General features: G+C 45.4%; 2 protein-coding genes across 4 annotated transcripts in view; one reads left to right on the top strand and one right to left on the bottom strand.

The window, feature by feature from the left end:
* Nucleotides 1–25,997, top strand: part of LOC134983315 (zinc finger protein OZF-like) — a 143,631-nt gene that overhangs the window by 60,540 nt on the left and 57,094 nt on the right. The window lies entirely within an intron of this gene.
* LOC134983310 (oocyte zinc finger protein XlCOF7.1-like) overlaps nucleotides 12,138–25,997 on the bottom strand; it is a 38,203-nt gene continuing 24,343 nt past the window's right edge. For 2 of the 3 annotated variants that reach the window (XM_063949023.1, XM_063949024.1), the window contains exon 6: nucleotides 12,138–13,890. In XM_063949023.1, the coding sequence (XP_063805093.1) occupies nucleotides 12,143–13,890 (1,748 nt within the window). In that variant the 3' untranslated portion in view covers nucleotides 12,138–12,142. The remainder of the gene's footprint in view (nucleotides 13,891–25,997) is intronic. The other variant, XM_063949025.1, reaches the window with a different exon arrangement.

Here is a 25,997-nt window from a genome sequence, read left to right as displayed (position 1 = left end):
GGAGGCTGTATTGAGCGGGTTTTTGGGTGATTTAGAGCCCTAAATTGCAGGAGCTCCAGCCCAAGATGTCTGTGTAGGACAGCGTCCAAGCCACGCCCCTCAAATACATATCCTTTTAATAACAAATATATACATCAATGAGCTTTGGAACTCAGATAATATGTGGGTGTATTGTTTTATGGTATGCTGTGTTTTGCGATGTATAGCGCACATTCATAGCACATGGTAATAAGATGTGTAGGCATCCACAATATATATTAGAGCGGGCATTTTAAATATTTGTTAGAAAGCAATTTGACATTTGCAGCAGTTTTTCTGAGTTTTGACCTGATCGCAGCACTGCAAAAAGTTGCTAGCGAGCGATCAACTCAGAATGACCCCCAATGTGTAATGGGCATAACGGTTGTGTAATAATGTGTAATCAGCATTATGGTGTGTAATAATGTGTAATCAGCATTACAGGTGTGTAATGGGCATTACGGTGTGTAATAATGTGTAATGGGCATTACGGTCGCAAGGGCTGAGTAAGTCTAGAGCTACTTAGAAACTGCATAAAACTTTTCCTGCCCGCTCGGCAGCACACGCGTTCGCACACTTGCAAAGTGAAAATACACTCCCCCTTAGGCGGCGATTATCTGATCGCAAGGCAGCAAAAAGATGCTAGTGAGCGATCAACTCGGAATCCCCCCCTTGCCCCTTGGTGCATTATTCTAACGTCAGCAAGATTCCTCCAGTGGTCTGGGCTCTAGATGCAGAAAGGGCGTTTGATCTCCTCTTATGGCCCCTTTTTGTTTCACACTTTATCTTCTGTAGGTGTAAGGGGAAATGTTTTACATGCTATAAAAGCTTCATACTCTCACACCTCCTCCTCTGTAATGACTAATGGCATACACGCCACACGTTTAGCTTTGGGAAATGTTTTACACACTGTAAAAGCTTCATACTCTCACACCTCCTCCTCTGTAATGACTAATGGCATACACGCCACACGTTTAGCTTTGGGAAATGTTTTACACACTATAGAAGCTTCATACTCTCACACCTCCTCTGTAATGACTAATGACATACACGCCACACATTTAGCTTTGGGAAATGTTTTACACGCTATAGAAGCTTCATACTCTCACACCTCCTCCTCTGTAATGACTAATGGCATACACTCCACACGTTGTGCTTTGGGAAATGTTTTACACGCTATAGAAGCTTCATACTCTCATACCACCTCCTCTGTAATGACTAATGGCATACACGCCACACGTTTAGCTTTGGGAAATGTTTTACACGCTATAAAAGCTTCATACTCTCACACCTCCTCCTCTGTAAGGACTAATGGCATACACGCCACACGCTTAGCTTTGGGAAATGTTTTACACGCTATAAAAGCTTCATACTCTCACACCTCCTCTGTAATGACTAATGGCATACACGCCACACGTTTAGCTTTGTGAAATATTTTACACGCTATAAAAGCTTCAAACTCTCACACCTCCTCCTCTGTAATGACTAATGGCATACACTCCACACGTTTAGCTTTGGGATATGTTTTACACGCTATAAAAGCTTCATACTCTCACACCTTCTCTGTAATGACTAATGGCATACACTGCACACGTTGTGCTTTGGGAAATGTTTTACACGCTATAAAAGCTTCATACTCTCACACCTCCTCCTCTGTAATGACTAATGGCATACACGCCACACGTTTAGCTTTGGGAAATGTTTTACACACTATAGAAGCTTCATACTCTCACACCTCCTCTGTAATGACTAATGGCATACACGCCACACGTTTAGCTTTGGGAAATGTTTTACATGCTATAAAAGCTTCATACTCTCACACCTCCTCCTCTGTAATGACTAATGGCATACACGCCACACGTTTAGCTTTGGGAAATGTTTTACACGCTATAGAAGCTTCATACTCTCACACCTCCTCCTCTGTAATGACTAATGGCATACACGCCACACGTTTAGCTTTGGGAAATGTTTTACACGCTATAGAAGCTTCATACTCTCACACCTCCTCCTCTGTAATGACTAATGGCATACACTCCAGACGTTTAGCTTTGGGAAATGTTTTACACGCTATAGAAGCTTCATACTCTCACACCTCCTCCTCTGTAATGACTAATGACATACACGCAACACGTTTAGCTTTGTGAAATGTTTTACACGCTATAGAAGCTTCATACTCTCACACCTCCTCCTCTGTAATGACTAATGACATACACTCCACACGTTGTGCTTTGGGAAATGTTTTACACGCTATAGAAGCTTCATACTCTCACACCTCCTCCTCTGTAATGACTAAAGGCCTACACGCCACACGTTTAGCTTTGGGAAATGTTTTACACGCTATAGAAGCTTCATACTCTCACACCTCCTCCTCTGTAATGACTAATGGCATACACGCCACACGTTTAGCTTTTGGAAATGTTTTACACGCTATAGAAGCGTCATACTCTCACACCTCCTCCTCTGTACTGACTAATGGCATACACGCCACACGTTTAGCTTTGGTAAATGTTTTACACGCTATAGAAGCTTCATACTCTCACACCTCCTCCTCTGTAATGACTAATGGCATACACTCCACACGTTTAGCTTTGGGATATGTTTTACACGCTATAAAAGCTTCATACTCTCACACCTTCTCTGTAATGACTAATGGCATACACGCCACACGTTTAGCTTTGGGAAATGTTTTACACGCTATAAAAGCTTCATAGTCTCACACCTCCTCCTCTGTAATGACTAATGGCATACACGCCACACGTTTAGCTTTGGGAAATGTTTTACACACTATAGAAGCTTCATACTCTCACACCTCCTCCTCTGTAATGACTAATGGCATACACGCCACACGTTTAGCTTTGGGAAATGTTTTACACGCTATAAAAGCTTCATACTCTCACACCTCCTCCTCTGTAATGACTAATGGCATAAACGCCACACGTTTAGCTTTGGGAAATATTTTACACGCTATAGAAGCTTCATACTCTCACACCTCCTCCTCTGTAATGACTAATGGCATACACGCCACACGTTTAGCTTTGGGAAATGTTTTACACGCTATAGAAGCTTCATACTCTCACACCTCCTCCTCTGTAATGACTAATGACATACACGCAACACGTTTAGCTTTGGGAAATGTTTTACACGCTATAAAAGCTTCATACTCTCACACCTCCTCCTCTGTAATGACTAATGACATACACGCAACACGTTTAGCTTTGGGAAATGTTTTACACGCTATAAAAGCTTCATACTCTCACACCTCCTCCTCTGTAATGACTAATGACATACACTCCACACGTTGTGCTTTGGGAAATGTGTTTCACGCTATAGAAGCTTCACACTCTCACACCTTCTCTGTAATGACTAATGGCATACACGCCACACGTTTAGCTTTGGGAAATGTTTTACACGCTATAGAAGCTTCACACTGTCACACCTCCTCCTCTGTAATGACTAATGACATACACGCCACACGTTTAGCTTTGGGAAATGTTTTACACGCTATAGAAGCTTCATACTCTCACACCTCCTCCTCTGTAATGACTAATGACATACACGCCACACGTTGTGCTTTGGGAAATGTTTTACACGCTATAAAAGTTTCATACTCTCACACCTCGTCCTCTGTAATGACTAATGACATACACGCCTCACGTTTAGCTTTGGGAAATGTTTTACACGCTATAGAAGCTTCATACTCTCACACCTCCTCCTCCTCTGTAATGACTAATGACATACACGCCACACGTTTAGCTTTGGGAAATGTTTTACACGCTATAGAAGCTTCATACTCTCACACCTCCTCCTCTGTAATGACTAATGACATACACTCCACACGTTTAGCTTTGGGAAATGTTTTACACGCTATAGAAGCTTCATACTCTCACACCTCCTCCTCTGTAATGACTAATGACATACACGCCACACGCTTAGCTTTGGGATATGTTTTACACGCTATAAAAGCTTCATACTCTCATACCTCCTCTGTAATGACTAATGGCATACACGCCACACGTTTAGCTTTGGGAAATGTTTTACACGCTATAGAAGCTTCATACTCTCACACCTCCTCCTCCTCTGTAATGACTAATGACATACACGCCACACGTTTAGCTTTGGGAAATGTTTTACACGCTATAGAAGCTTCATACTCTCACACCTCCTCCTCTGTAATGACTAATGACATACACGCCATACGCTTAGCTTTGGGATATGTTTTACACACTATAAAAGCTTCATACTCTCATACCTCCTCTGTAATGACTAATGGCATACACGCCACACGTTTAGCTTTGGGAAATGTTTTACACACTATAAAAGCTTCATACTCTCACACCTCCTCCTCTGTAATGACTAATGGCATACACACCACACGTTTAGCTTTGGGAAATGTTTTACACGCTATAGAAGCTTCATACTCTCACACCCCCTCCTCTGTAATGACTAATGGCATACACACCACACGTTTAGCTTTGGGAAATGTTTTACACGCTATAGAAGCTTCATACTCTCACACCTCCTCCTCTGTAATGACTAATGGCATACACGCCACATGTTTAGCTGTGGGAATTGGGACAAGGCAGGGCTGTCCTCTCTCCCCTTCTCTGTGCACTATGCATCGAGCCATTGGCGGCAGGAATTAGAGCTAGCCCTGATAGTAAAGGGATGAAGTGGGGAAGAACCGTTACAACATTTCACTCTCTGCAGATGACATTCCTCTCACTTTCTCTCTCCCCAATCTTCAGTCTGAATTACAAACACATGGCTCCCGCTCAGGATACACAATACATAGCTGTAAGTCTGAAGCTACGGCTCTCTGTGTTTCCTCGCACTGTCCACGCTTACTTCTTCCTCTTCTTTTATGTGGCGTCCATGACACCAGCGTCACTACTGCCGCAGCTAAACTGCGTGACGGATAATGCAATTGGCGTGAATCAGGAAGGAAAATATAGTGCTACAGATTGTGTGAGGGAGGGGGCCCCACACCAGTGTCTTAGCTAGGGCCCCATGAGGTCTAAATTCGCCTCTGGCCAGGACGTACTCCTACAGTGATAGAATCAGGCTGATCGGGGCCGGAGCGGACATCACACACCCGCCCTGAAAACGCTTGGGCACAGGATATTGGGGAATTTGGAGTTGTGCCTGCACATTACGATCCGTACACATGCGCAGTCGTTTCATAACACCGGTCAGCACAAATTGTGAGTCCGGGTTCTGCATATCTGATTTTTATTTCTTCACATTACTAATTAAAGAAAAAATAGTTTTACCAGAAAAAGTTTCCTTTTGTAGCTACCAGAAAGAAATTACGGATTGTAAGAAAATTTCCCTATTTTCATAACTTTATTGCATGTAAAAATAAAACAAACTTTTGTTTTGAATTTTAATTACTTTTATTTACAAAAATAAATAAAAAACAGAAAATATATAAAAAAAAGGTTTAGAAATGAATATTTGTCGTATTTCTCCTGTGATTGGATGGACTTTCTCGTATTAGCCCCCAAATATAATCCCCCCTCATCCTCCATATTTGTTACTACTCCGTTATCTGCGCATGAGTTGAAGGGGGGGGGGGGGGCAACATACTGGGGATAGTAATGTGCTCGCTGCATCGGGCAATACAGGTGGTGTAGTGGTTAGCATTACTGCCACTGGGCACTTGGGTTCCATTCCCTGTGTGAAGCTTGTATATTCTCCCCATACTTGCATGGGTATCCTCCGGTTTTCTCCCACAATCCAAAAATATACTGGTTAATAAATTGCCTTGTGACAAAAATGAACTCTAGTGTATAATAGTGCACGTACAAGGACAGAATAGATGGGCCAAGGGGTTCTTATCTATCCACTGCCTCTCCCTGTCACCCACTGCCTCTATGTCTCTCCACGTACCCTCACCCACTGCTTCTCCCCTGAGTCACTATATCCCTGTCAGCCTCTCCTGTCATCCTCTGACTCTGCAAGGCATCACCCTCTCCCCGTCACACCCTGCTTTATCTTGGTACCCACTGCCTTTCCCTGTCACCCTCTCACTTACTGCCTCTCCCCGTCACCCACTGTCTTTTGCCGTCACCCTTTCCTATCATCCGCTGCCTATCCATCTCCCACTATTTCTCCCTGTCACCTTTCTCTTCTGCCACCCTCTTCCTGTCACCCACTACCTCTATCCACCATACTCTAAGTTGCTCACTGCCTCTCCGTGTATACAGAAAAGCAGTCTGAGATTGAGGTATGGAGCTGAGCAGTGCTGGGTGCGGGAAAAGGGGTCAGGAGGTGGAAGAGAGGGTGGTTACTTGGAGTCTAGAGGCTGGGAAAGGGACCCTTGCTGTGACTGGTGAGGGGACTGGGTGAGGACTGAGGAGGGAAAGGTAGGCATGAGCTTTGGAATGGATGAGGAAGGGTTAGAAGGTGTGATGAAAATGAGGGCATGGCTTGTGGATAGGGCATTGCTTTTAAGGCCATGACCCTTGTTACGGATCCACACCCACTTTTCCAGGAGCGCGCGTGCCTTTGGTGCACATAAAAGAATACCTCAACCCCCTATTTCCCTGTAATGGTGCCCCCCTGTCATTTTGTTCTGGATCCGCTCCGGTACTTATGTACCAATGATATATAGATGACCTACTCCTACTGCGGACAGGCACAAGAGAAGATCTAGAATTGTTACTTATATCACATAACCAGTCATCTTCACCTGTAAAATTTACATACTTGATGGATCCTATCAGTGTAAATTATTTGGATGTCCATATAGAAATTTTGCACGGAAAAATGTGTACGGATATGTTTGTGAAAGACACAGATTGTAGTAATCTGTTGGTGGCTTGGAGCCATCATCCCATTTCCCTATGTAGAGGATTGCCGTATTCCCAGACGTTGCGCGTAAGGCGCATAGTAAGTGATGAGTCTAAATTAGCAGCGCCACTGGATGTTGCTGTTAGTAAATTCCTGGTGAGAGGATACAGGTTAAACGATTTGAAGGGTCTCAAACAAAAGATGATGAATATTCCACGTATTAGCACGTTAAAATCAAACAAATCTGCTGTTAAAAAACAAGATAGATTAATATGGGTTATCAGGTTTATTACGCAAAGTAATAAAATGAATGGGATAAGTAAAACATTCTGGCCCGTTATACAGACAGATAAAGCTTTGAGTAGATTGTCTAAAGTACAGCTAATGCCAGCATATAAACGGGGGAATATATAAGAGATTATGTAGTTAAGACTAACATAAATGCTCCAACTACAATTTGACAGAAACATCTTTTGTTGCTGCACTTTCCTATCTACTCAAAAGCCTGGAAGCTTTCAGGGCCTAGGATGTATTACATGCAGCCGTATGTTGGTGGGAGATATGTTCTGTCCCCTCATTGAAGGGAAAAAATATACAATTAGATACAGAGTGTCTTGCACCACAAAATATGTGCTGTATTTATTGTGTTGCTCGTGCGGACTTCATTACGTCGGTAAGACAGAATGTATGATGAAGGAACGCATGGCGGGGAATAGACATGCGATTAGATCTTCATTGAACGCGGGCCACAGTGACCAGCCAGTGACCCGGCACTTTCTTAATGCTAAACTCTCCATAGCGGTGTAGAGAAACCGGATTATTGATTACATCCCACCTCTGGAGAGGGGTGGAGACAGGGGTTTACTATTACGTAACGCAGAAGGTAAGCGGATTTTCACACTAGATACCCTCTCTCCGAGGGGACGTAACGAGCAATCGGGATTATCATGTTTTCTGTAATAAAGTGGACATAGTGTCTATAGGATTCCCTTGATATTGCTTTTGCTGATCTATTTAGATGCTAGGAATGTGATATTATATAATCAGCTTATATTGTCTTTAGTTACTTTTTTGGATTGATTATAAATAGAATATGACACAATAGTGAGGTGTCATGAATAAGATAAATGTAGTCATCGGATGGATAGTACAAAATGCGCCTGTCCCATATACTGGGTGTGGGTTGGTCTATTTTGTGCTTTACTTTGTCTACTGTTTTTAATCAATCAGCTATTTGTTATATGTAATAACATTTTGTATAATGTAGAGATGAGCGGGTTCGGTTTTACTCGGTTCTTAACACCAGAATTATCGCAAGTTCTTTTTTTCTGGATTTGGGTACCGAGTAAAACCGAATCCGCTCATCTCTGTTATAAAATTGGGTGCTCTAGTCCCACCCTCCAGTGACGATGATGCCGACGCCAGACTCCTAGCGATGACGTCAGTTTTTACGGAGCGGGAGGCGGCGGGCGGTGTGCGCCATGGAGGGGAGGACAGAGGTATTTAGGTGAGTGAAATGTATTGTGTTGTATCGTCCTGATGAAAAAGTTCAATAAACTCTGAAACGTTGACTTAAAGACGTGGTGTGGTCTATTCTTGTGAAGTGCCCGGAGTGCCGCCGAAGGGGTAACAGTAATATTTAAATATTGCAATATTTTTTAATCTCCCCTCCTGGGGAGGAAAACAAATCTAAAACCAAATTAGGAAATAGATATCCTGGGTTAGAATAGTAACATACAGATGGAGCCAGCATTATATTAGCTGGCCCAGGCGTGACTACTCGATCCATCCGCCTAGTCATGCCAGGAGTACACAGAGACGCTCCCATTCAGACCGACTCTGTCCAGGAGCGCGGATTGAGACCCTCTCCATTCAAGTGAATGTGGCGCATCTCCGTCCAGGCGCATATCCCATCCAGACGGAGATGCTCACAGTGACTAGGTGCGCTTAGTCACACAGAGCCAAGATAACGGAGGCTCCATCTGTAGTACACATCAGCAACAGCCATGTAAGCAGTAGGTCATGTGACATGTAAGTGGGTGACATGATTATCCCAATAAGCCCTCGTGTACTGACTATCACCATATTATAGTGACTGTGGCTGATACACATACTAGATTATAGAACTGTCCTTTCTATATACTGTGTATAATTAATAGTTTGGGGATTTAGACTTTGTAGCTGTATTTGGAAGTGAGAGTGAAGCCGGTCTCTGAGTTCTTTACACCTTGGAGAGGATTGCGCACCTCTTATATCCGATTGCTGCACCAACACGAATGTGACGGGAACAGGACCCCACAGGGGACTGTGCTGACATGTATATCTGTGTGCGACTTGCGCTGTGCTACGTATATAGGGGAATCCAATTAGCCTGATTCACCCCCTTCACCCGGCCTGCCGAATTCACCTAATAGTGCCCAATACCTGTCGGCCAGCGAGCACTTTTTTTCAGCGAGATCCCCACCTCCATAAAGTGCAGCGGAGTCACAGAGCAAATCCATCCTGCAGCTAATATGATTCCCCTAGAGACTCAGTCGCATACATATACAAGTGTCACATTACTCAGCAGAGTCTCCTGGTGCGTCTCTACTCTGCATAAGTCACCTGATACCAGCAGAGTTGTACGAGACCTGTCAGCTCACTCACGCCAGGCTTCTCCCACTGTGTGGTATATTGAGACTGGCTGTATGAGGACACATCTGTAATAGCCTCTAATGCTTATTATCTTTCCATAATTACATATGGCGTATAGCTTGGGCGTCACACACAGTGCAGATACAGTATTCAGACTTACACATAATTATATGTATCTATAACAGCTATAGGGGCTTATATAATAGCCTGCAAGATGCAGACGTGGGAGCAATTTGTATTTCATACACAGATAAAGAACACAATAGTGTAATATTGTAGGGAGGATTCACACCCCACGTGTCCAAACAGTAATAGCAGGATAGTGTCCACGTCCCTCTCACAGTCCAGATAGTCCCACTTCCATTCTACCACCTGAATGTGACGGACAGTGACCGCCATACAAGCTCTTACACGTATGGATTATACAAAACAGAATGATGGAAACTCATATAGGTCACATAATCTTCTGGGGTCCACTCTGGGATTAGACATGTAAGGGCGAAATTACTCCGACGGGAATATAAAATGCGAAAAAAAGCTATAATGCAATAATTAGCTGCAAACAAAAGCTTTTATTATGGAATCATACAGAGGAGTATCCGCACCATATAGATGTAACATACAACAAACCACTGCAGATGGAACCCGGGTGACTCTAATGCACATGATAATGTATATATGGATAGGATCTTGTATCCCACAACACTCCTGATTAAGATGATCAGATGAGATAAGAATGGGAAACTAGAAGTGGAAACATGTTCCTATAGCCGCCATATTGTCGTGCAGCAATATAGATAGTACAAACTGGCATTACACAATCACACAAAGCACAAGATACAAAATAAACAACAGAACAAAGAACTAAGCATGTGGGATATATGTAAGAACTAGAGGTGCATTAATGAAATGAGTAACAGGTCAGTCATCAGCCTGCTTGTGAAGGGCTCTAGGGTGGAGGCCTCTTGGACTGTGCGAGGCAGCAAGTTCCATGGCCAGGGCTACAAAGATAAAAGTTTGACCCCCAAATGCATTATGGGAGTTTCCTGGTACTGCTGGTAACAGTCCTTTCTCTGCAGAAATAAACAAGTGAGGCAGTAGGGAGGCAGAAGCAGCTTCTGGTACCTTGGACCATGTAATGTTGGGCTGGGAAGGTCAGTTAGCCGATTATTAAATAGATTTTCCATCTTACAGGCAGCCGGTGGAGGGAGTAGAGAATGGGTGTTATGTGGCAGGAACGGGCTGGTTAGGTAACAGACTGGCTGCTGCTTTCTGTACAAGCTACAAGTGGTGTAATTCTTTTGCTGGGAGACCCAGGTAGAGGACATTGCAGTAGTCTATGTGAGAGGATACAAATACATGTATGACTGTAGGCAGATCTTCTGAGGGAATAAAGTGCTGGAGTCTGGCTATGGTCCTCAGATGGAAGAACGAAGATTTGAATGTGGCGGATACCCGATGTCTGTGTCAGCCACAATCCAGGACCACACAAAGTTTCCGCAGTCAGCATTTTGTCACTCTGAACCCCAAAGCATAAGTCATGATGGTTGGTAAAGCTGTAGTCTTGTCCTTTGTTTGTGAGCTTCTATTACGTATCACTAAGACTGAGTCACAGCCAACTGGCATCATCCACCCCTGGAGCTCAGCTAGACAACCATTTAGGATAGGATGTAGTTAATATCCCGACATTCAGGATCCCGACAGGCGGGAATGCCGACAGCACTCACCACAGCTATTCTTACTCGTGGGTGTTCACGACACCCATAGAGTGGGAATAATACCTGTGGTGAACGCAATGAGCCTCCGCGCCTGCAGCATAGCGAGAACAGGGAGCCCGCAAGGGAACTCTTTGCACTCACCCCACTGCTGGTATTCCACTGTTGGTATATTGACAGCCAGCATTCTGTCCACCGGGATATCATTACCATCCCATTTAGTATTGGTGTTGGGTTCTCAGTACATGGAGCAAAAGACAAGTTATCTGCATAGAAGTGGTAGGCCAGGTCATGATGTCTGATTATTTCTACAAGTGGTAGCATGTATATTGCAAAAAGTATAGGAGATAGGATTGATCCTTGAGGAACAATGCATGGCAATGATGATTATACTCAAGAAGATTAAAATGGTTCCTCACTTGGGTAATGTCTAATATGTTCAACAAGATCTGATTTATTTCCCACACTCAGGGAATGGAAACGGCTTCTCACCTGTGTGACTTCTCTGATGTGTAATAAGATTCGATTTACTTAAAAAACATTTCCCACACTCAGAACAGGAAAATGTCTTCTCACCTGTGTGAGTTCTCTGATGTGAAACTAGATGTGCTTTACTAAAAAAATATTTCCCACACTCAGAACAGGAAAATGGCTTCTCACCTGTGTGACTTCTCTGATGTGTAATAAGATTTGATTTACTTAAAAAACATTTCCCACACTCAGAACAGGAAAATGTCTTCTCACCTGTGCGAGTTCTCTGATGTGAAACTAGATGTGCTTTACTTAAAAAACATTTCCCACACTCAGAGCATGAAAATGGCTTTTCACCTGTGTGACTTCTCTGAGGTCTAACAAGACAGACTTTACGTAAAAAAAAAAAAAAAAAACATTTTCCACACTCAGAACAGGAAAATGGCTTCTCACCTGTATGAGTTCTCTGATGTTTAATCATATTAGAGCTCTGTGTGAAACATTTCCCACACTCATGAGCATGCAAATGGTATCTCAACTGTGTGAGTTCTATGATGTCTAACAAGATGTGATTTACTTGAAAAACATTTCCCACACTCTGAGCATGCAAATGGCCTCTCACCTGTGTGAGTTCTCTGATGCGTAACAAGATTTAATTTATTTAAAAAACATTTCCCACACTCAGGACATGGATATGGCCTCTCACCTGTGTGACTTCTCTGATGTTTAACAAGATTTGATTTCAGTGTAAAACATTTCTCACACTCAGAACATGAAAATGGCTTCTCACCTGTGTGACTTATCTGATGTGAAACTAGATGTGCTTTACTAAAAAAATATTTCCCACACTCAGAACAGGAAAATGGCTTCTCACCTGTGTGACTTCTCTGATGTGTAATAAGATTCGATTTACTTAAAAAACATTTCCCACACTCAGAACAGGAAAATGGCTTCTCACCTGTGTGAGTTCTCTGATGTGTAACAAGATTCGATTTATTTAAAAAACATTTCCCACACTCAGAACAGGAAAATGTCTTCTCACCTGTGTGAGTTCTCTGATGTGAAACTAGATGTGCTTTACTTAAAAAACATTTCCCACACTCAGAACAGGGAAATGGCTTCTCACCTGTGTGAGTTCTCTGATGTGTAATAAGATTCGATTTACTTAAAAAACATTTCCCACACTCAGAGCATGAAAACAGCTTTTCACCTGTGTGACTTCTCTGATGTCTAACAAGACAGACTTTACGTAAAAAACATTTTCCACACTCAGAACAGGAAAATGGCTTCTCACCTGTATGCGTTCTCTGATGTTTAATCATATTTGAGCTCTGTGTAAAACATTTCCCACACTCTGAGCATGCAAATGGCATCTCAACTGTGTGAGTTCTCTGATGCCTAACAAGATGTGATTTACTTGAAAAACATTTCCCACACTCTGAGCATGCAAATGGCCTCTCACCTGTGTGAGTTCTCTGATGCGTAACAAGATGTGATTTATTTAAAAAACATTTCCCACACTCAGGACATGGATATGGCCTCTCACCTGTGTGACTTCTCTGATGTTTAACAAGATTTGATTTCAGTGTAAAACATTCCTCACACTCAGAACATGAAAATGGCTTCTCACCTGTGTGACTTCTCTGATGTGTAACAAGAAAAGATTTCCGTGTAAAAAATTTGCCACACTCAGAACATGGAAATGGCTTCTCACCTGTGTGATTTCTCTGATGTGTAACAAGAGCTGATTTGCATGTAAAACATTTCTCACACTCAGAACATGGAAATGGCTTCTCACCTGTGTGACTTCTCTGATGTGTAAAAAGATTTGATTTCCGTGTAAAAAATTTGCCACACTCAGAACATGGAAATGGCTTCTCACCTGTGTGATTTCTCTGATGTGTAACAAGAGCTGATTTGCATGTAAAACATTTCTCACACTCAGAACATGGAAATGGCCTCTTACCTGTCTTAGCAGGCTGATGGGTAATAAGCTTTGTGTGCTGCGTAAAACATTTGGAATCTATAGAACAGGTAAATACTGTATCTACTGTCAGAGCTGTAACAGATGCACCAACATCAGAGTGATCAGGAGACCATTTCCCAGGATCAGAGGGACCAGCTGATAGAGCTGGATGTATAATTGGGGTAATGGGGTTATCTCCTGGAGAATCCTGTATTCTGTCATTATCTTTCATGTCACAATCCGGGGATAACATTAGATGTCCTTCTGAGATATTCCTGCTTGTGTGTCCATCTGCTTGAAATAAAATACATTATGGAAATTCAAATTGGCAAATAATTATAAAATGAGTAGACAAGACCCATGATGTCATAGGGTACAATTTATAACACTGTAACTCGTACTATAGTGCTGGGTTTGCTTTAATGTTTAAAAAAAAAAAAAGACTAAAATGCTTGGACTGGAGCTTGATCAACGCTGAAAGCTTATGTGGGATTACTAGAGGTGATATGGACGCTCGTGTGGGATTAGTAGAGGCGACATGGACGCTGATGTGGGATTACTAGAGGTGACATGGACGCTCATGTGGGATTACTAGAGGTGACATGGACGCTCATGTGTGAGTTTACTAGAGGTGACATGGACGTTCATGTGGAATTAATAGAGGTGACATGGACGCTCGTGTGGGATTACTAGAGGTGACACGGACGCTCGTGTGGGATTACTAGAGGTGACACGGACGCTCATGTGGGATTACTAGAGGTGACACGAGCGCTCATGTGGGATTACTAGAGGTGACATGGACGCTCATGTGGGATTACTAGAGGTGACATGGACGCTCATGTGGGATTACTAGAGGTGACATGGACGCTCATGTGGGATTACTAGAGGTGACATGGACGCTCATGTGGGATTACTAGAGGTGACATGGGCGCTCATGTGGGATTACTAGAGGTGACATGAGCGCTCATGTGGGATTACTAGAGGTGACATGGACATTGCTATAATAAAACACCAAAGAGAAAGTGTTCTCCTGTTTGCGCACTAATAAATAATATATAACCTTTATTTAGTACAGTATAGTATGTAAGATAAATCAGTGATACATTAAACAGAAAGGTAAGTATATAAAGAGGTGAATAAAGTAATAATAAAAATCCAAGTGTGTTTGTTGTTAGAAATCAGCATGTATATTATATTGGGTGGTAATTGGTTCAGTGTTGGTAATCCAGTTCATCATGTATATTATATTGGGTGTTAATTGATTCAGTGCTGGTAATCCTGTTCAGTAATAAATTACACCCAATAAATCTTATTCATACCAGGGCTGGCTAAATTACACGTTACATTCTATTGTGGCAGAGTTTCCTCCAGCGGTAATCGCAATATAATGTCATATGTATAAACACTTTATGGGGGGGATTCAGTTGATCACAAAAACTCCCTATCCAATTAGCCGCAAAAAGTAACTGCTGATGATTCTCCAAAGGTTTTACTGCAAATGTTTAATTTTCTCATGCAATTGTCGCCGTACTGTGCAGTTGTGCAGTGTTAGGAACTCATGTGAAAGGGTTTATTAGATCGTTTCCTACTGTATTGTCTTACTGACCTATAGTTTCCTACTGTATTGTCTTACTGACCTATAGTTTATTATTGTATTGTCTTACTGACCTATAGTTGCTTACTGTATCGTCTTACTGACTTATAGTTTCCTACTGTAGTCTTACTGACCTATAGTTGCATACTGTATTGTCTTACTGACATATAGTTGCTTACTGTATTGTCTTACTGACCTATAGTTTCTTACTGTATTGTCTTACTGACCTATAGTTTCCTTCTGTATTGTCTTACGGACCTATAGCTTCCTTCTGTATTGTCTTACTGACCTATAGTTTCCTTCTGTATTGTCTTACTGACCTATATTTCCAACTATATTGTCTTACTGACCTATAGTTTCCTACTGTATTGTCTTACTGACCTATAGTTGCTTACTGTATTGTATTACTGACCTATAGTTTCTTACTGTATTGTCTTACTGACCTATAGTTTCCTTCTGTATTGTCTTACTGACCTATTGTCAAACTGACATATAGTTTCTTACTGTATTGTCTTACTGACCTAAAGCTTCCTTCTGTATTGTCTTACTGACCTATAGTTTCCTTCTGTATTGTCTTACTGACCTATAGTTCGTACTATATTGTCTTACTGACCTATAGTTTCTTAAGTCTTTAGAATGCTGACGTGATGGAGAATGAGAATAATTACACTGTCACTTTTGCCAGAGAAGTTTAGTATCACCTAATTTGTCTCCAGAAGACAGGGCCCCTATAAATGGGTATTAGCCAGGTATTTTATTTATTGACCAAGCATCTGCTGCCCAGGTGCCTATAGCCAGGTCATTTCCCTAGCCCAGGGGCCTATAGCCAGGACCTTTCCCGAGCCCAGGGGCTTATAGCCAGGCCCTTCCCCTAGCCCAGGGGCCTATATCCAGGTCATTTCCCTAGCCCAGGGGACTATAGCCAGGCCCTTCCCCTAGCCCAGAGGCCTATAGCCAGGCCCTTCCCCTAGCCCAGAGGCCTATAGCCAGGCCCTTCCCCTAGCCCAAGGGCCTATAGCCAGGCCCTTCCAGTAGCCACTCTAGCTGATGCTGTAGACCCGAAAATACAAGGTGCTCAAAGAAACCGCCAACAGGAATTCTTTCCCTCTTTACATGATCCCCACTCTGTACACAGGGATGGTCTGGAAACCTTCTCCAGGACATCCGTACAGAATCCCCATAATCATTGGTTTCCTCATGAATTATGAAGCAAATCTCTATCTATGAGGTCTCTATACTAGCAATGCCAGTACCTTACGGACCAATTTTGTATTTCTTCATCCTTTAATGTATACAGATGTTACATACAGGTCCCATTACTATGCTTTAGAAATTGGGAACTATGAAGCGGTTCTGGGTCCTATCTACGGTATAGTCCCCTGAAGCCAGCGACCTCCCATGGTGCATTGTGCATGCATGTGCAGAATACCATTGGCGACATCCAGGACTGATACAAAGATCGGACTGGTGATCTCCGTTAGTGAGCTCAGTTCTCGGTTTGCCTTCATGTGGCAGAGAACCAACAAGTAAGCTATAGAAAAAGGAGTTATGGTAAAACTTACCTTTGTTTACTCTCTTTGAGGTCCATAGGGTCCACAGGGATTACCATGGGGGATGCAGGTGGTGAAGGACCTGGGCAACAAACAGTTACGTTTCTGGTATCTCAAGAAGCATTGGTCCTTCCCCCCTATACCACACCTCCATACTCAGGCATGCTCAGTTTTGCCAACAAGCCCAAGGCAGGAGCAGGACAGGAGAGAAGGGAGATTGTGGCACACACAAGAACACACACTTTCTGATAAGAGTAGGGAACCGGTGACTACGAAGAGTCACCCACAGAAGCCAGGTGTGTCAGGGTGGGTGCTCTGTGGATCCTATCAACCTCGAAGAAAGAATTAACAAAAGGTAAGTGTGGCCGGAGACCCTGGGGGCCACATGGTTAATGGCGGCCACAGCACATAAGGGGTTAACCCTTAAGTGCCCAGCGCCATTTTAAGGACAACTGGTGCTAGGCACCATATTTCAAATGTACTTAGGGCGGCGGGCGCGGACTGCTTAAAAATATGTTTAATGATGTGTTTTACCATGTCATATGTAGTGCTCTGTGCACAGTTGTAGGATTGCATGTTTACATGTATTTATATGTAAGATGTGGTCACATGTATTTTAAAGGGAAAAATGCACTTACTATGTAGGACTGATTAATGATCCCCTACCTTCTGTGATCAGGAAATGGGCTGATAATTGCCCTCTCCTAGCAGATCTTGTGAATGAAAAACGAGTTTTATGGTAAGAACTTACCTTTGTTAAAACTCTTTCTGCGAGGTACACTGGGCTCCACTGGGCTCCACAAGGATAGACATTGGGGTGTAGAGTAGGATCTTGATCCGAAGCACCAACAGGCTCAAAAGCTTTGACCTTCTTCCCAAAATGCATAGCGCCGCCTCCTATATCACCCCGCCTCCGTGCACAGGAGCTCAGTTTTTTTAACCCGCCCAATGCAGTAGCAAGTAACGGAGACGACAACTGCCAATTGCAACAAACACACTCTCCCGACAGGAATAGTGTCAGCGGCTAATGCCATACCAACCCAAAGAAGCTAAGTGCGTCAGGGTGGGTGCCTTGTGGAGCCCAGTGTACCTCGCAGAAAGAGTTTTAACAAAGGTAAGTTCTTACCATAAAACTCGTTTTCTGATGCGTGGTACACTGGGCTCCACAAGGATAGACATTGGGGATGTCCTAAATGGGAGGGGACGCACAGTAGCGGGCACAAGAACCCGGCGTCCAAAGGAAGCATCCTGGAAAGCGGCGGTATCGAAGGCAAAGAACCTAATGAACGTGTTCACTGAGGACCACGTAGCCGCCATGCACAATTGTGCAAGGGTCGCACCACGGCGGGCCGCCCAAGAAGGTCCAACAGACAGAGTAGAATGGGCCGTAATGTGAGCAGGAGCTGACAGACCAGCCCTCACATAAGCATGTGCAATCACCATTATAATCCATCTGGCCAAAGTCTGCTTGTGAGCAGGCCAGCCCCATTTGTGAAATACAAACAGAATAAAGAGAGAATCAGATTTCCTAACAGAAGCAGTTCTCTTCACATAGATACGGAGAGCCCGTACCACATCCAAAGACCGCTCTTTGGGAGACAAATCAGGAGACACAAAGGCCGGAACTTCAATCTCCTGATTAAGGTGGAACGAAGAAACCACCTTAGGTAAATATCCGGGACGAATCCTAAGAACCGCCCTGTCATGGTGAAAAATCAGATATGGGGAACTACAAGACAAGGCACATAAATCCGACACTCTTCTAGCAGAGGCAATAGCCAGCAAGAACACCACCTTAAGGGAAAGCCACTTAAGGTCAGCTGAACCAAGAGGTTCAAATGGAGGCTCCTGCAACGTCTCCAAAACCACTGACAAGTCCCAAGGAGCCACAGGCGGGACATAGGAAGGTTTGATACACAACACACCCTGAAAGTATGAACATCAGGCAAAGTCACAATTTTTCTCTGAAACCATACCGACAAGGCAGAAATATGAACCTTTAGGGAGGCCAGGCGCAGGCCAAAACTCTAGGCCTTGCTGCAAAAAAGCCAAAAGCTTGGCTGTACTAAACTTGGAAGTGTCATAATTGTTAGATGCGCACCAAAGTAGGAATGCCAGACCCTATGGTAAATCCGAGCAGAAGCTGGTTTCCGGGCCCGCAACATAGTTTTAATGACCTCTTCAGAAAAACCCTTAGCTCTCAAGACGGAAGCTTCAAGAGCCACGCCGTCAAAGACAGCCGGGCTAGGTCCTGGTAGACACAGGGGCCCTGAACAAGGAGGTCTGGGCGTTGTGGAAGTAGAATAGGATGCTCTGACGATAGACCCTGAAGGTCTGAGAACCAGTGCTGTCTGGGCCACGCCTGAGCTATGAGAAGCAGATTTCCTTTTTCTTGCTTGAACTTCCGAATTACCCTGGGCAGGAGTGACACCGGAGGGAACACATATGGCAGCCGAAACCTCCACGGTACCGCCAGCGCATCCACGAATGCTGCTTGAGGATCCCTTGTCCTTGCTCCGAAGACCGGAACCTTGTGATAGTGTTGAGACGCCATCAGATCCACGTCTGGAAGACCCCACTTTTCCACAAGGAGTTGAAACACTTCTGGATGGAGGCCCCACTCGCCGGCATGCACGTCCTGACGACTGAGAAAGTCCACTTCCCAATTCAGGACTCCCGGAATGAAGATTGCCGATATGGCCGGTAAATGGGGTCCCGCCCAACGTAGAATCCGTGAGACTTCCTTCATTGCCAAACGGCTTCGAGTGCCGCCTTGATGATTTATGTAAGCCACCGTGGTGGCATTGTCCGACTGTACTTGAACAGGATGGTTCTGAATTAAACGCTGGGCCAGGTTCAACGCATTGAAGACCACCTGCAATTCCAGAATGTTGATCGAGAGGAGAGATTCCTCCTTGGTCCACCAACCCTGATGGGAGTGTTGCTCCAGCACCATGCTCCAACCTCTTAGACTGGCATCTGTCGTCAACAGGACCCAGTTGGATATCCAGAAGGGATGACCCCTGCACAATTGTAGGTCCCGGAGCCACCAGTGTAGCAACAGACGGACCTCCAGAGTCAATAAGATCATTTGAGATCTGATCTGGTGAGGCAGGCCGTCCCACTTGGCTAGAATCAGCCTCTGGTTGGGGCGAGAATGGAATTGAGCATACTCCACCATGTCGAATGCGGATACCATTAGGTTCAGCACCCGCCTTGCCGAATGTATCGACACTTTCGGACGAGAAAGGAAGCAACGAATCCTGTCCTGAAGCTTCAGGACTTTCTCCTGAGACAAGAACAACCTCTGGTTGTGACTGTCCAACAACGCTCCCAGGTGCACCATGCTCTGAGCAGGGACCAGGGAGGATTTCTTCCAGTTGATGAGCCACCCGTGGGCTTGTAGAAACCGGACCGGCATATCCAGATGACGTAGGAGAAGATCTGGGGAATTTGCCAGGATTAACAAGTCGTCCAGATACGGCAGTATCCTGACCCCTTGACGGCGGAGTACCACCGTCATCACCGCCATGACTTTGGTGAAGACTCGCGGAGCCGTTGTTAAACCAAAAGGTAACGCCCGAAACTGGTAATGGAGGTTGCCAATAGCGAACCTCAGGTATTGTTGATGTGACACTGCTATAGGAATATGCAGGTAAGCATCCTGTATGTCCAGGGAGACCATGTAGTCCCCAGGTTCCAAGGCCAGAACTATAGAGTGAAGGGTTTCCATACGGAAATTGGAAACCTTCACAAACCTGTTCAATGCCTTGAGGTTGAGAATGGGCCGGGAGGACCCATTATGTTTCGGGACTAGAAACAGCGGAGAATAGTACCCCCGGCCCCTCTGAGCAAGAGGCACCTATACTACGACTCCTGTATCCAGGAGGGTCTGTACCACTGAGTGTAGAGTTTTTGCCTTTGTCTGGTCCAAAGGGACGTCTGTCTGGAAAAATCGATGAGGGGGTCGGTATTTGAAGGCTATGGTGTAACCCCGAGTGATGACTTCCCGTACCCAGGCATCTGAAGTGGTCTTCAACCATTCCTGGGTATACCCTAGAAGCCGGCCCCCCACCCTGGAATCCCCAGGGGGAGGCCCGCCCCGTCATGCGGCAGGCTTATCGGTCTTGGTGGCTGGCTGACGGGCAGCCCAGGCTTTTTTGGGCTTCGGCTTACCAGGTTTGGAAGTGCGGGCCTGCTTATGGTACGCCTGACCTTTTGCTTTACCTGAAGGACGAAAGGGGCGAAAGGACGTACCTTTAGCCTTTGACACAGAAGGAGCGGTATTAGGCAGACAGGCAGTTTTGGCAGTAGCCAAGTCAGCCACTATCTTATTTAAGTCCTCCCCAAACAGAATATCTCCCTTGAAAGGGAGTACCTCCAGGGTTTTTCTAGAATCCAGATCCACAGACCAGGATCTCAGCCACAATATTCGGCGAGCCAGGACTGACATAGTAGAAGCCATGGCTGCCAGAACACCAGCATCAGAAGCCGCCTCTTTAATATATCAAGAAGCTGTGACAATATATAACATTGTCTAGCATGGTCAGAAGAGATTTCAGCTTCTAACTCCAAGGCCCATGCTTCAATAGCCTCTGCAGCCCATGTAACTGCAATAGTGGGCCTTTGTGCAGCACCCGTGAGGGTGTAAATCGCTTTCAGACAACCCTCCACACGTTTATCCGTAGGCTCTTTTAGAGACGTGATGGTAGTGACAGGTAGAGCTGAGAAAACCCCCATCCTAGCCACATGTGAGTCCACTGGAGGAGGTGTTTCCCAATTTTTAGACAGCTCTGGCGCGAGGGGATAGCGAGCCAGTATCTTCTTTTGAGGCACAAACTTCGTACCCGGTTTTTCCCAGGGTTCCTGACGTATATCCACTAGGTGATCAGAGTGAGGTAAAACTTGTTTAACCACTTTCTGACGCTTGAACCTATCTGGTTTCTTAGGAGGGACGGATGGCTCGGGATCATCCGTAATCTGCAGAATTAACTTAATAGCCTCCAAAAGATCAGGAACATCCACATGTGAACTACCCTCCCCATCAGCCGTATCTGAGTCAGAACCTGAGAGGTCAGTATATGTGCCGTCTTCATCAGACGAGGTGTCAGTGACAGCAGTGGATTGTGAGTAGACAAGCGCTCGCTTAGAGGACCTCTTGGACTTAGGTGAGCGTTGGTCAGACTTTTTAGTAGTCAAGGACTGGTTCAACTTCTTTAATTGAGCAGATAAATCGTCCGCCCACGGCAGGTTAGCTGCAGGGACCACATACGGTTGTACCAGCATTGGGGGTCCCCTAGGGGGAGTTAGTTTATGAACTAGCGTATGCAGAAGCGTGGAAAAAGCGGCCCACAGTGGGTCAGTATGTGCCTCCGTTGCCACAGTCCCACTGGGGGGCAAGGAGCCCCCAGAACCAGAGCCCACAGCTGCTATATTCTCCTCATATGGCCCTGTGGCTTCAGCAACACCAGCAGTGTGTTCAGCCCCAGAACCGTTACCCTCAGAAGCAGACATGATATAACTTGCAGTATGAGGTAACACAGTACAATTATCAGCAGCACTATTACCTCTAGCCCAAACCCCTGCGCAGTGTAGTCAGCACTAGCAGAGATAAAGGAGAGATATGGTGACTAAATCAGAGAAAAATACGTAATACAGTAAATCTTTGTGAAAACCCTATATTAGATAAAACCTGACGCACCAAGTCCCCTAAGGTTATGGAATATAGGGATAGCAGGTTGAGTGAAAGACATGAAATGGACACCACTCAGCTATCAAATGCACACACAGATAGTCACAGTCTGTACAATGCAGAGGTTATTACAGACAATAATACTGCACTGGACTAGCTTACACAGCTATATAACAGTAGATATAACAGTACACAGTAAGAACTGGATGTATATCACAGGGTAATTGTACTATAAAACCCTGACTAAATGCACTCTTTCTTACTAGCACTGACTAAAAAGGCAGGTAGAATACTTAAGTGTCATGTAAAGTCACAGCGCTGACAACCAGGCAGCTTCACATAGGAGGATTTGCCCAAGCAGTCCCAGGAACAGTGAGCTGAGGAATAATGGCGCCGCAGACACTGACAGGTAGTGACGAAAAGACAGATATGCAGCTCCAGGGCGGGAACACTTGCTGGAAATGGCGCCCTGGGGCTGGGGGAGGGGCTTCAGGTCTAAGCCTTATCCCCTCTGCTGGCAAAACCACTGGGTACTGTGGGCGAAATAAGAATTGGTTTAGAGAGAAAACCTGACCTGCGCCCATGCCCTGGTGATCTAGTGGGATCGCCTGTACTTCCACAGTGTCCACCGCCAGCGCGCGCGGCCCGCCTCCCACTGACCGCGCCAGATCGCGATAAAGACCGGGTCCCGCAAGTGGGACCCACTTACCACCTCCCGAAGCACGGCCACGCGATCCCGGAGAGCCTCAGCCGTGTGTGTCTAACGTGAAGAAAACCGGAGCCTCCGCTGTAGGTACCCGGCCACCAGGGCTCGGGAGTGTACAGCGCCGCTGGGGGAGAGATGGAGCTGCAGCAGGCAATGTCTACTGACATCCAGCACAATCTGTGCCTCTGCTGCAGCCCTTGTAGTCTTCTTTTTTCCTCAGAAAAAGCTTTTTCTAGAGCTGCTGAGCAGCCCCTCCTGTTACATGCTTGCACTGCAAGCACCAACTACAAACTGAGCTCCTGTGCATGGAGGCGGGGTGATATAGGAGGCGGCGCTATGCATCTTGGGAAGAAGGTCAAAGCTTTTGAGCCTGTTGGTGCTTCGGATCAAGATCCTACTCTACACCCCAATGTCTATCCTTGTGGAGCCCAGTGTACCCCGCAGCAGAAAAACCTTTTTGATGTTGGACAGTGCCCGGCAGGTAAATGCTGAGACTGTGTGAATATGTAAAGTGGTATGCATTGGTATGGGTTTGGAACCTGTATTTATTTATGTAGCTGGTTTGATTGATATACGAATCCTGAATGGTATATGCAGGAAGGATGAGGAACATTTGTTTGGGAAATCAAATACAAACCGTATCTTGAAGCTATGTGATAAATGTATCATAGGCGAATTGTAAACTCCCTGGTGGTAAGGACTGGACTTTAAAGGACACCAAACTGTGTGTGTGATAGGAAGGAGGAAATTGCTTCATGTACTTATATCCTTTTAAAATGTAATTTATTTATATTTTGTAAGATATCCTGATTGGATGGAAAGGACTCGGGGGGGGGGGGGGGGACGACTACCCCTGAGATGCAGTGTGGTTTCACTGTATAAAACGAGGAGGCCTGTGAGCTGTATTATAACAACTACTTTCTGCTGTAACATCTTGCTGTATTACTGTTGCCCCTAGCAATAGGGAAGTCTTTTTGAAGGCTATTTGAGTAAATAAACATCTGCCTCAAGACGACCGCTTCATCTTGTGACCTGCAGAGCTAGGCCAAACCTAGCTCCATTTTGCGGCTGTCCTGGGAGCACCCAGTGTCTTCAAGCTCTGCCTCCAGCCAGCTACCGGGTAGAGGCCTAGTCAAGTGACTAGTAGGGATTCGTCAACACCACACAGGTGTGGTAAGACAGTGTGTTGACGCATACAGAGCAGAACCGTGGTTCCAGACACCATGGCTATGATGAGTCTGGTGGTGGCAGCATAGTATCCGCCCACTGCGCAGTGGGTGGAGTCAGTAACAGGCGGCTACTGACGATAAGTGGGAATCCCCTATGTGGCCAGGTCCCGTGTGACCTAAAACTCCATTCTGTGACTGGGGACGGGACACAAAGCGGTGAGGGCTGTCATACGGGACCGTCCGGTCATAGAAAGTTTTACCATAACTCTCATTTTCTTCTTTGGGTTCCATATGGCTCCACAGGGATTACCATGGGGATATCCCAAAGCAGTTATTTAAGGGAAGGGATGCTCTTGAGTGGATAAAAGAATCCAGCATCCAAATGAAGCATCTTGGGAAGTGAATGTATCAAAGGCATACAACCTAAGAAAGGATAGAAGACCATGTACCCACCTTGCACAATTGTCCTGCAGACACGCCACGGTGGCTGCCCACAAGGGACCCACAGAGTGAATAGAATAAGCTGAAACTGTAGCGGGTACAGGAAGGTCAGCCTGACTGTACACTTCTGATATAGTCATACAAATCCATCTGGCCAGAGTCTGTTTGTGTTATGATTCCAGCACTCCTGGTCAGAGGAGATCTTATGGCAAGGACCGGAGCGCTGGAACGGAATGCTGGGGAAGGGAGCAGGAAAGAACAATAGCCCCTGGCGCCCTAACTCTGTTGTCTCACCCGTGCTGTCAGAAATCCCTTGCGAGACTATGGTTTCTTGAGCCCTTGGCAGCCGCGTTTGAAGGGCGGATTATGTCTGCCCATCTCCGATGCCCCCCGGTCTTAGTGAGAGACAAAGGGAAATCCGAGACAGGATGATGACAAGAGGCCCTCTAACTAAACAAACAGGCCAGGGGCTATGAGCTAACTACAAAACCTAAAGTATGTGCGGAGAAACCGCCAGGGAAAAGGACAACCAAAATCCACTTGTCCAATACTCCTACCCGGCACCGCCGAATACCAGAGTGGACCTGTGGAAGCGGAACCCTCCGCAAATGCTCCAAAACACAAAACATAAAGGGTAAAGCGGCCGAGCCGCTACACACGGCAGAGCCGCGACTCACGAACACCACTGGATGTTAAACGGTGATCAGTCAGGACTCCAGGGACGAGATGATAACTCCCGAGTACAGGACTTCAGAGGACTGGAATGACCGGATACAGCAGAACTGGAAACAGACTCTCAGCAAACAAAGGCAGCATGCAGGAAGCTATTACCGGCATCTGTGAGAAGCCCTGAGAGTGTATTTAATCAGGAGTCCTCCAATCAGCTGCTGACAGAGCTGATTAGAATAAATGCCGTGCAGCTGCCTTGCTGCACGGCCAGAGAACAGGTGCACTATTAATTCAAAAGGACCCAGCAACGGGGAACGCGGTCCGCCAGTGGCGTCCCCGTTGCTAGGGTCCGTGCGGCTCAGCGCGCCCAGCGTCTAGCGTTGCTAGGGAGCCGGCGGCTGTGCGCGCACGGCGTCCCTAGTTGCTAGGCGCCGGGCCGCGCAGACGAGCGGACCCCGGCGCCTAACAGTTTGTCTACTGGTCACCCCCTCTTGTTGAGGCCACAAATGACAAAGAGGGAGTCTGATTTCCAAAGGGAACTGGAACGATCCCCATAACTCCTTAGAGCAATGACCACATC

Source organism: Pseudophryne corroboree (assembly GCF_028390025.1).
Source record: "Pseudophryne corroboree isolate aPseCor3 chromosome 3 unlocalized genomic scaffold, aPseCor3.hap2 SUPER_3_unloc_12, whole genome shotgun sequence".
Taxonomy (NCBI): domain Eukaryota; kingdom Metazoa; phylum Chordata; class Amphibia; order Anura; family Myobatrachidae; genus Pseudophryne; species Pseudophryne corroboree.
The sequence above is the reverse complement of the archived record's forward strand: the minus strand, read 5'-3'. Positions and strand labels throughout refer to the sequence as shown.